The following is a 12,443-nucleotide window of genomic DNA, read 5'->3' as shown; positions in this document are numbered from 1 at the left end:
TCTCTGTACTAGAGGGGGGGGGGGGGGTACAGAAATTTTCTATAAAAATACCTGTAATTTCTCACACATTGCTTACAGTGTATATTGGCAACCTGCGGTTCATTATCTGATGGTATCTGATGGTACATGCCGAATGCGCTTCATCACAATCTGGTTTTTCTAGTCGTTTCTCTTTCTTGATATGGATCTTCCGCTACTACTTGCTTTTTTTTACCCATTCCATTCTTTTACGCATTCATTTATTCATTCCAACGACTCCTGCCTTTCGCGAACTCCTGTTCACTTCCGAGACTGTTCAGCGTTACTTTAGTCTTCTGGATGTTAACTTTTATGTCTCCCTCTCTGCTTTGTATTTCTATGTCATCAATCATCATTGATAACTGGTTTACAATGCAGTGCTTTGTTTAGAAAAATCTCGTGCCACCGAGTGAGCTGTTCCTAAGTAACAAGCACCAGCGCTTGAATTGCTCGGGATAACTTATATACGCCTGGTTCTTTTTATTTTTAGTTTTACTTTGGTGCGTCATGGTGTGTGTGCGTGCACGTCGCTCGCTCGCTCGCTCGCTCACGCGCGCGCACGCACGCACACACACACACACACACACACACACACACACACACACACACACACACACACACACACACACACACACACACACACACACACACACACACACACACACACACACACACACACACACACACACACACACACACACACACACACACACGCACACGCACGCACGCACACACACACACACACACACACACACACACACACACACACACACACACACACACACACACACACACACACACACACACACACACACACACACACACACACACACACACACACACACACACACACACACACACACACAACTTTGAAGAAATCACGTTCTTTCAATTTTTTTGATATCTCAAGGAAAGCAGGAACTAAGCTGCCTGCTTTTAAGTTGGCGTACCACTGCGAAAAGAAGAAAAAGACCGCGAAGACTTATTCTATTCGATATCTAGCACACTGCTGAAACAACATTTGCATGCCACCTGCATACACTGTAAGAGAAGAGCAGCCAACTTAGCTTTCCGCGTACTTTTTTTTTAATTATTATTGACCTCGGCATGTAGCTATACGCGGTACTTCTCCTGCAAGCGAGCGTATTTTCTATTCATCGCGGACACTGACATCAACCAACGCCGAGACCAAGGCACTATTGCTCGCTTTAAACTCACGTTCACTGCAATAAAGGCGACGTGTGCAAACCAGTTAGCAACCAGAAAAGCGCGAAAATGGGACTGGATTTCCACGTGGAAATCACCACTGGGAAATACTGCAAGTTCTTGCGAATCAGGCTGAAGGAGAACCCAGAAATTTCTCTTCTTCTTGCGTTCAGCGGACCGTTTGTATAAATATGCTCCTCAGGAAAATAGATAAGGCCCTTGTTTCAACGCTACGTCGGTTGTTAGGAGCTCCGACCTTCTCTGATGCGCTAATCGGAGCTTCCTGGTTTAGGTAGAGAAGCCGGAGCTGTGGAACGGCCCACTTCATCTACGAGTTGTGCATCGGAATCGGGATGTGGAACATGAACCGTGGAGGCGAAAGTTGGGAGAATGTGTGTGTGTGGAGGAAGGGGGGGGGGGGGTGAGAGCTGTCAGGGTCGCTTTGTAGTATTTAATGCAGTATTTTGCCACTAAGATTTCCCATCGTGTAATGCATGGACGAGTCAATATGGAGTGAGATGGAGTGAGCGTCCACCAGTATATGTTCTGCCCAGGAGTGAGAGGGAATATTATAGGTTGGCAGTGGTTACAAGGGTCCACCGTGTAGGGTGGCAGCTCTGAAGATGTCCTTTCTCTGGCATCTCAAGGCACACTTCAAGAGTGAGGACCAAGGAGGTTATATAAATTGATAAGGACGAACTGCAGCTGGCCTGAATTGTTAGATTGCCGCGTTCTAACGTAAAATACACTAATGTCACGAAAACAATATAGCGATTTTAATAAGGAAAGAAAGATATCAAATAAAGGTGTAGCCACCCCCAGCTGTTTTCGTGATCCAAAATTTGGTGCCCCAATGCCTCAATGTATTGTAACCATTACAAGGCGGTGGTAATGAGCGCTCGCCATGAATCCGGCAGAAGACACTGATGCCGTCAATATATGGCTACACACCATACTGCACTTTGTCATCGTTTCCCTCGATCGAAGCGAGGCAGATGGCATTGCCTCCCCCTCTGCTCCTCTTCGAAAGCAGCGGCTCGACGCTATCCCTGAACACAAGCTGAATACACACAGTAGGAACAGGGCACACAAACCTCGACACCTTTCACAGTACGGTTTCATCTGAACTACGTGAACAGTTCCAGAACACTCAAACGCCGCCGTGGTGAGGATCGTTGATCCCGGGGAACAACTTCGTAGTTCACGTTACTATTGCGCCGAATGACCTGGTATGGGACAAAGTAACAGCGGAGTAGATTCCCAGAGAGTCCTCGATGACGCACTGGTGTGCAGACCCGTACACAATCTTAGGCTCCTAGTGGACGTCTCTGCGTCGGAGGCTGTACCGATTTGCGTCGCTGTGTTGTTGGCGTTGAATGCGACACCGTGCGAGCTGGCGCGCTTCTTCGACTCTTTGGAGAAATATGTCGACGTCGGCATTGCCGTTGGTGGCATCGTCACCATGACCTACGGGTAGCATAGCGTCCAACACAGTGGTGACGGCACGGCGGAAGACAAGTTCGAATGGTGTAAGACGCGTCGTCTCCTGTTCAGCCGTACTTGTATGCAAAAGTTACATACGAAAGAACTTCACCTCCCGTGCGACGTTCACCGTCGATATATATCGAAAGCATGTCGGAAAGCGTTCTGTTGAGGCGTTCAGTCAGTCCGTTCGTTTGCAGATCATAAGCGGTAGTCTTAAGATGACTTGTTTGGGTAAGACTGAAGACACTATTAATTCGGCAGTGCAGGCTGTACCGCGGTCCGTAATAACAACCGATGGTGCACCGTGCGCAATACAATGGCCCAAAGAAAAAACTGGGTCTCTTCAGCAGCGGGAAAGTGGTTTTTTCTCAGTATATCGCGTTAAGTATTCCGTCACCACACCAATCCATCTGTTCCCGATGTGGACGTTGGGAAAGGATGCAGAAGAATGCATATCCTGTTGCTGGAAAGGGGTTCTAGGCAGAGGTATCGGCAGAAGAAGCCCTGCAGGTTTCAGCCGAGGCGTCTTTCGCCGGTCACAATCGCGGCATCTCCCCAGGTAGCGCTGGACTGAAGGCAGCAGCTTATGGAAATAGTACTTTTCGCGAGTGTTCTCGTGACTCCTAAATGACCAGCCGAAGGCCCATCATGGTATGCATGCAAGATTTACGGTCGTATGGCACAACGAGAAGAAAGGTTTCCTTGTTGTGCTGAAAGTTTCTCTTGTACAGGACGTGATCGCGGAGGCTGTAGGATAGTAAACCCCGGCCAAAAGCACGTGTAACAACGACATCAAGACCTTCGAGATGGTCAATAAGCGGTCGTAATTCAGAGTCAGCCCATTGACGCTCGGCCATGCCGGTGGTCGTGACGAAAGTAAGAAATGGGAAGTCTTCTTCGGTGTCGGGTGGGGCAGCATTAACAGGTGCACGCGAAAAACAATCGACGACGTCGTTGTGCTTACAGCCGTACACAAACGTGATGATGTATTTCTGGAGCGGGTGCAACACCTTGCAAGCCATCCGAAGGGGTCTTTGAGATCGAATATCGCCACCAAACTGAATGGTGGTCACTCACAGCTCTAAAAGGGCGGCAGTAGAGATAAGGTCGGAACTTGCTTATCGCACAAACTACCATGAGACATTATCCTTACCCGTGGTCGAGTAGTTTGCCTCTGCTTTTGAAAGAGAGCGGCTCGCGTATGCCATAACTTTCTCAGTGCCATGTTGCCACTGAATCAGAACAGCACAGAGTAAAAAATTACTGGCATCGATAAGAATATCCGTGGCAGCCTCTTGATCACCATTGCCTCGGGTAAGCAGCGTAAGAGGCTCGGAAACCGCTGAGTTCTCCACGAAAAGCATGTAATAGGCAAAAAATATATATAGAGAGCACTTAAGACCTCCCAACGGACTTTTTGTCAGTTGGGGGCGAAAACTTTTCTGCAGCAGCAGCAGTAGTCTTCTCGGGGTCTGATTTCATTCCTTCGGCACTGATCACATGGCCAAGAATGCGGAGGTCTTGGAATCCGAAATGACATTTCAGTGGTTTTATTGTCAGTTGGACTAAACGCATGCAGTGCCTGCAGAACCATTTGCAGCCAGTCGAGGTGTTCCTCGGCACTAACCGCGAAAATGACGACACCGTCGAAGTACACGCACGCTTGCCACTTCAGTCCAGAAAGAACTGCGTCCATCATTCGTTGGAAGGTTGCTAGCGCAGAGCAGAGCCCGAAGGGAAGCCCTTTAAATTCACAAAGGCAGTCACGGGTGAAGAACGCTGTTTATCTATGTCCGTTTCGTTCATTTCCATCTGCCAGAAGCTATTCTTGAGATCAAGTGACGAGAAAATCTGGCATTGCGAAACAGGCCCAATGCTTCATCGGTGCGTGGGAGCAGATATACGTTCCGTTTTGCCCCCTGGTTTAACTTTCGATAGTCGAAGCAAAAAAGCAAAATGTTGTCTTTCTTCTTCACCAACACTGCAGGCAAAGCCAGGGGCTGGTTGATAGCTGCAGTACATCGTCGTTAAGCATTGCTTGCGCCTGGCTTCAAATAGCCTTTCGTTCTGTTGACGACACCCGGTACGGGTGTTGGGATATATATATAGACTTGGTCCCTGCGTCGACCATAATACGGTGTTTGGCTACTGGGGTGCGCCCAATTTTCGAAGACGTTGCAAAGCACATAGCAAAATCCTGAGGGAGCTCTAAGAGCCGTTGACGCTCAAACACCGATAATTTGGGATTAATGTCCTGAGTAGATACAATGCCTGTTGTATCGCATCCTGCCGGCGACGGTGGTGCCAAATTACAGATGGTTGCTGGCTTAATTAATTAGGCTACACGCGCGATGGCCGTCCCTTTTGCAATGTACTGAAACTTGATCCAAAATTTGTAATCGAGAGCATTGCACAACCGTACCGCAAGCGAACAAATGTTCTTGCAGCGCAGATTCCTGCGATGCCCGTCTCTTTCGCGATGTGCTGAAACTTGGTCCAAAACTTGCAATCAAGAGTATTTCAAAATTTTCAATCAAGAATGTTGCAAAACCGCACCGCAAGTGAACAAATCCTCTTACAGCGCAGATCCCTAAGAAGCAGGCTCATGTTATCACGGTAGCATGGTGAATCGCTGTGTGCCGAGGCCATGTGCTGTATCGTTGCGGAATTGTCCCATTCGCAGCTGTAATAGGCAAGGTGGGTGAAGATAAACTGTCAGCGTCGAATCTCGCCATTGCTTGGCTCGACGAAAACGCCCCATGCGTGATTCTTGCAAATTAATAATCGCACAGTTAGCTTGCAAGAAGTCCAAACCGAGTATAACATCTCGCAAACAATGGGGAAGGACAACAAATTCGCCAACGTAAACAAATCCGTTAATTATAACCCTCGCAGTGCTTCTGCCAGCAGGGGTAACAAGGTGTCCCACAGCCGCGCGAATCCGAGGCCCAGTCCAATCGGTTAAAACTTTCTTCATTGTTTTTGCTAAGTCGCTGTTCTTAACTGAATAGTGCGCTCCAGTATCAACTAACGTGGTAATGGTAAAATCGTATATAGCGATCGGTATGTCCGAAGCTGCACACCCAGGCTCTTCGTTACGTGGCCCAGTCTGATAAGCGTCATCTAGTCGGAAGAGTGATAAAGGACGTTCTACAGTTCACTAGTTAGCGTTCTGACCAATTGGCAGGTCGCTGGTTCTAGTTTTCCCGACGGCTCAGGGAGCGGGGGCTCGGCGAGCGGCCAGTGCGGTTTGTAAAGGGAGGAGGGTTCGGGGAACGAAAACGGGAAAACAATCACACGGGGCTCGTAGTGTGGGACGCGTCTGAAAACCGCATGCGCCGACAGATACTCCTTGGTTCCGTGTGGTCGTTCACCACTCCGAGGATACGCGGTGCACGGGGATGAAAGCCTTTAAATCAGGCGCGACGTTATGGACAGGACCTCAACGTGTGGTCGGTGTCATCACAGTGGTATCAAAGGAGCCGTTGCTCAGGAGCACGCCAGACGTTGGCCTTTTGAAATCGTGCCTCAGCTACAAGAGTAGGGCGGCGCGGGCTTGGATAACGCGTATATGTGTGTCCTCTTATGGGAGAGTCGCTGCTGGCTTGGATGAAGAACAGTGGTGTTCGCTTTTCGAGAATCGTATCCGTTATGCTGCTGAAGCATGAACGCGTACATCGACGCATTTGAGGACGGTGGCTGCACAACAGACGCATCTGGTTCAGGACTTCTACGAGCGACGGAAGAACCGACGACGATGACATACCCTGCAGCTGAATCTGTCTCAGCCGCGGTGTAAGAGTGGTCTCAGTTCTCTGACTAAACACAGAACACGCTCCCTTGAGGCATCAGCGGAACCGTTGAACCCAGAAGCAAAGACGGCCGGTGACGTGGCAGACACGTGACGGTTGTAGTACTGAGCTCGATGCTGAAGTGTTTTTTTTTTTTTTGTCTTTTCTATCGTGGTGGCCTTCGCTAGGGAATCTGATGTGATGAAAGGTGGGTTGCGCACAACCACAGGGAATAATTCCTGTTTGACCCCAAGCATTAGGTGGCGGACTTCGTGCTAATCGTTCAAGTTTGGATCAGCTCACCTAAAAAGGCGGATCATGACCTCGTAATACATTGTGACACTCTCGTTCGGGGCTTGGCAGCGAGATTGCAGTGCCGACTTCGCACGCTGCCTTCGATCGCGGGTGGCGTAGGTCGCCAACAGCTGGCGACGAAACTGGTCCCAGGAAGATAAAGTAGTTTCATGGTTCAAGAACCACGCCCGCGCCGCACATTGAAGAGCGAAGTAGACATTATGGAGCTTAATTTCTTTGCTCATCGCAGCCGTTGTCGTTGGCGACATGACCAAATTGGCCTATCGTCTTCAGCGCCCTCGAAAAGCCCTTGGAAGGACGCGGTGGCGTTCGTGTCTTGAGGATAACGAACTGATGGGGCGAGCTCCCTCCTTTAGCTACAGTGGTCGTGTTCGATCTGCGTATGGTGGCCACAAAGGAACTAGGGCGATTGATCTTGGAGACGGCGGCTTGTACTGCGGTGGACCAGGGTCAAATCTGTGTTGAATGGCGGCTGTCCTTGAGGGGTGGGTCACACAAAAAAGGGGAATCGTACCCAGCCCTTCTACCAGACAATGCAAAACAGAAAAAAGCGGCGGTAATAAGAGCTCGTCAATGAATCCTGCAGAAGACACTGATGCTGCCAATATGGCTCCACACTACACCGCACTTCGTCCACGTCTCCCTCGATTGCAGAGAGGTACGTGGCAGGATGGTTGCTTCAGGCGCCGATCTCGGGGTGGGCTAAAACGCTATCCTGGACAAAACTAGATTGAACTACAATGGTTTTTTTTTCATAGCTTTTACGTTACGATCTAAAATCGATTGGCACAAAAGTCAGCAATATTGTTCTCTGTCCTTAAGTCATCGCTTGGTAAAAAACAAATTTTTTTTTATTTTTCAGGTTTTGCTCTCATAACGCTTCTACTCGGTATTTTCAAAAAATATTTCCATACTGAGATAGAAGACTCTAATAAATATAAGCTCGAAAAGCTAGAAAGAAACGTAGTTAATTACCCTTTAAGCAAAGCATATTTAAACCAAAGGTGGCCAAGTAAACCTCTAGTACGGAGTTTTGGCTGACGCTGATCTAGCCGCCCCGGAGGCTAGCCGTTATGGTCTGGCCGGGTCATAGTTATGAAGGATAAAGCATATATATTCTCGAAGGTTAAGCAGCTGAGCTGCTTCAACCTCGAGAATATGTTTTGTTCACCATCACTAAAATATTACAGTGATGAGCTAATTACTACGGCTGTGTGTTTTGTTTTTATTATTTATTTTTTTACCACAGCCTATCTGTGCGCCGTTACTGACCGTAGGTCAGAATGTATGGCACATTGAACACAGCAACATACGCGGACTCCTTAGGTAACTTGTGAAGCGCACTACGCAAAGTAATATCTGTCAAATCTGTGCCGGAACTTTCTTGCAAACATGGCATGGTATACGAAAATGTGCGTCTCGTATATATATATAAAAGCTTATATGTCATGTCTATTATATAAATGAGCGTCGCGACCCATTTGCATAAGTCGTGACGCTCCCGTTCTAGAAAGATGAGCTGTCGCACGGTTCCGAGTCTCGTCTAGGCGATTAACAATGCAGCAAGTGATAACTTGGTTTTCATATATTTTAATTTATTATATTCCTTCCAGGTCCTGCAAGTCACCAAAAGAAAACAATAAAAAAGGCTATTGTTACATCAAAGTGGTTCTATAGACATTAAAATGGTTTTCATGCGCGTGCGATTGTGTGAATAGTGTTTTAAAATAGTGTTGAAAGTAGGAGCTGCGTATGATATTTGGAGTTTCCTTATCTTCCACTACATTGCGCTGTTCCGAATGTCTTTCACCTGTCAACTATATAATCTACACCGCAGCAAACTCACGAACCAAAACAATTTTTTTTAATAGTCAGTGCTTAAAACGCGTGAAGCTGAAGACCTCACGTCACAAGTTGTTTGCTGCAGCGTCGCCCCACGGCTCGAGATTGTGCCCATGCGTATGTTGTAATTTAGTCTGTGTTTCCTGCCTGACCCGCCATGGTGGTGCAGTGGTTAGGGCGCTTAACTACTGTGCCCAAGGATGCGGCACCGAATCCCGGCTGCGGCAGCTGCTTTTCGATGGAGGCGAAAAGCAAGGCGCCTGTGTGCTGTCCGATGTCAGAGGAAGATGAGGAGGAAAGGCAGGGAGGTTAACCCGTAAAAGAAACTGGTTTGCTACCCGGCACTGGGGGAAAGGGGTGAGTGGATATACCAGTTGTGAGAGAAGGATGGGTTAAGTTAGTACAGTCACATTAGAGTTACTGTATCTGCTACCAAAGGTAGCAGAGTTGCGCGTAGGTCCGCTATCTTGCCTGTCTAGTAACCGAAATTATTGCGGCGAAGCCGCACTCAGTTTCTGCAGGTGACATGCCTGTCGTATCCCCGATCGACCGTGGTGTTTTTCGGAGGTTTGTAAAACACTTTTTCGCTTGATCGCAAACAAAGAACATCAAAATAGGGGACTGTATAACACACTCAATAAATATGTAAAGGAAAAAAAAAAAGCGCCGCTGTTTCTAGCGCGCGGCGTAATCTGCGCACGGCAGCAGACGATTTATAACGTCGCCTGCTCCGAACTTTTTACCTAACTTAAGGGCAGACTCAATATTGTAGATACGCGCCATACAAATGCAGCATTCATCTTTGCGCCAATATTTAGTCGCCTGACCTGCATTAGAAAACCTGTTTATATATCTTCTTATTGGATGCGCAAGACCTTTAAAACGTTACGAGCGAGAACTATATAACAAGGACAGCACATAATATCTAAAACACAGTTTATTCGAAACTGTATAAACTTTAGAATCTGGATTAAACAATCAGATGCCTAACATGGTTTCCTTCGCTTAAAAATTGTTTGCATACAAGTTTTTTTTGCCAACAGGGTAGCATATTCGCCTTTGGTAGCATATACAGTAACTCTAAGTCACATCACAGGCATGTCACATGGAGTACAGTGACTATGATCTGACATAAAGACTCGCGTTTCTGCCGGTCGAAACGAGCCACGTCTACCTTTACGGCAGCAAGAAAACCTCGTGAGGAACAATGAAACCGAACATGTACCGTTAGTTAGGCAGCGGCGTGGATACCTGCAGGCACGGGAAGGTTTGCGCGAGGAACCGAACCACATGAGTATCACCGGGAAAGGCGGGAGTGCTGGAGAATGGTGAGCGGCACAAGGCGTAAGCATTGGCCGCCGTGAAGAGGACAAGCCGCGTGATCAACGAGGGATCTACTACACGAAAACGGCACATTTGCAGCACGCATACACAGGCGTCCGCAAAGTTATCTTCGTTGCGAAGAGCTTGAGCTGCAAGGATGAGGAATGCAGCAAAAATTCCGAAGAGCGCGCGCGTGACCCTAGAAATTTTGGACTCCCTCACTTTGATGTTCGTGGCGTAACACCTGTTGGGAAGGCCGCAAACATTGCAGGGCCGCTATTAACTGTCGGCGTCACTGAGAAGAAAATGGAGCCGAATTAACAGTCCCCGGAAATGTGTCACGGAGAGAACCCGTCTTCTACTTCGTATATCATTCCACAAGCCCGAAAAATCCAGCAAAATTAGGCGCCTTCCCGCCAAAATTCCTCTCGTCTATAAGGTGTCTTAAATATGGTTGAAATTTCAGCCCCGTGTTCACCACAAAACCAAAACTCTGTCAAAATTAGTAATTCCCGCAAAGCTTGGCGGTGAGTCGCAGGAAGGTCAGGATTGATGGTGCCAAAGAGAACACAGAGATGCCATTGCCGACAAAACTCCTACTGCCTGCAAGATGTCTTAGAGAAGGCGGAGAAGAGACGAGTCTTCTTAAGACCTATTTTAAACGTATTGTTAATGCAGATCGAATCCTGACGGTAACAGACCTCATCTAGTTTGACAGAAAATTCTATTTACCCGTTTTGTCTATAGATGTGAGAATATACGAAAATTTAGAAAAACGAGTCTAACATGCCCTTATGATTATTCGAACGAATGAAATAATATATGTCGTCGAAAATTGGTTGCAAAGAATCAAATATGTCCCGCAACTCCTAAAACATATTTAGCATAACTGGCCGCGATTCGAATAGTGATCCCGATAAATTCCGAAGACCAGAAATTAAAAAAAAAAAAAAAAGTTGAAGGGACGTCTAAACGGCACCTGATTCGAATCCTCGTTCGTGTACACGCACTTGGCTTCTTGCCTAATCATTGATCCCTTAATTCATGCTTTTTATAATAAGTAGCGAATATTATTGCAGGCATGTGATTGGCATTCAATCTGATTTCATCGATATTCTATTCATGTCCGATTCCTAACTGAAACAACACTATTTGTATTCGATTCGATATGTAAACAGTGCTAGTCACATGAGCCTTGTTTTATCTCTACAATGGACGTTTTGAATACCTGATGTGCCATTTGAAGTTGGGCACAGGCTATCTTACAGCGGTGGATTCATTCATTCATTCATTCATTCATTCATTCATTCATTCATTCATTCATTCATTCATTCATTCATTCATTCGTTCGTTCATTCGTTCGTTCGTTCGTTCGTTCGTTCGTTCATTCGTTCGTTCATTCATTCATTCGTTCGTTCGTTCAACCGCTTACATAGCGCTCACCAAATGCAACTAATGAACTTCTGCCAGTAGTTTAATGGAGCATGCATGCATGTAAAAACTCAACGCAAGCACCAACCAAATCGGTATCATACACAGCGTCGCCAAGCTCATGGTGCTGCAAGCTTTTTCATTCTACGCTTATTTAGATGCAGGGCGTGAGCCATCTGCTGCTCTATTTTCGCCTTAAGACTATATAACAAAAGGGATATCAGATTGAATTACGGGGGAGTCTAAACAGTGCAGATGTCTTATATGTACGATTTGATAGCACCGCAGTAAACCGTCGTGAATTCGTGCTGAGGGCAGAATGGACAGGGATCGCGGATCCACGCTTGCATCGTGCATATGGTATACTCCAAGCAAACTTGACGAAGTGACGTCAGCCGACGATCAGTTACCTTTTCCGCCGCTGAGAGCTGATACGCATCTTGAGCGCTGCCACTCGTAGCCACATCCTAGTGTCGTTGAGTCGTGAGCCACCGCACAGCCTCCTTCTCCTCTGGTAACGTTTAGTAATCCGATACACGCGGTGTTTAGACGTGCGCGTCCGTCCGTGCGCCGGCTATTCCGCTGAGCAGTCCGGCAAACCGGTAGTGCTACCGACACCACGTCCGCGAACGGTACAGCGACGCAGTCGTAAAAGCAGCAATGCCACAAGGCGGTACGTGAGCGATGAGCAAAATGGTCCGCACACCGCCCGAGTTCGTGCGACGCGCCCGCCCTGCTCGCCACAATCTTCTTTTCGCGTCGTGCACAGGCGGCGACGCCGCGGCTATACAGCAGCAGCAGCAACGGCAGCGGCGGCGTAGTGCGTGCAGCGCAGAAAGTGAGGCAGCAGCGCCTCTGAAACGGCAACCGTCGCACGACGACATCCGCCGAGTCCCGCCGCCGTGTCGGAGCTCGTAAGCGGAGCCCATGGCGGCGACGATCGTGCCACCTGCGACCGAATGCACCGTCGCGCAAGAAAGATGAGAACATTGTATTTGTTGTTGTCGGCCGGGGCTTCTCCCACACTCCGGC

General features: G+C 47.8%; 1 protein-coding gene across 1 annotated transcript in view; it reads right to left on the bottom strand.

Moving 5' to 3' along the window:
- Positions 1-12,215, bottom strand: part of fray (oxidative stress responsive kinase frayed) — a 156,476-nt gene extending 144,261 nt beyond the window's left edge. Inside the window, exon 1 of the mRNA XM_084595354.1 lies at positions 11,822-12,215. Within this exon, the coding sequence (XP_084451480.1) occupies positions 11,822-11,877 (56 nt within the window). The 5' untranslated portion in view covers positions 11,878-12,215. The remainder of the gene's footprint in view (positions 1-11,821) is intronic.
- Positions 12,216-12,443: the final 228 nt, after the last annotated feature.

This window comes from Amblyomma maculatum, chromosome 2, assembly GCF_055883805.1.
Source record: "Amblyomma maculatum isolate TAMU_Amacu chromosome 2, ASM5588380v1, whole genome shotgun sequence".
Classification (NCBI taxonomy): domain Eukaryota; kingdom Metazoa; phylum Arthropoda; class Arachnida; order Ixodida; family Ixodidae; genus Amblyomma; species Amblyomma maculatum.
Note: the sequence above shows the minus strand (reverse complement) of the source record. Positions and strands in the feature narration are given on the sequence as shown.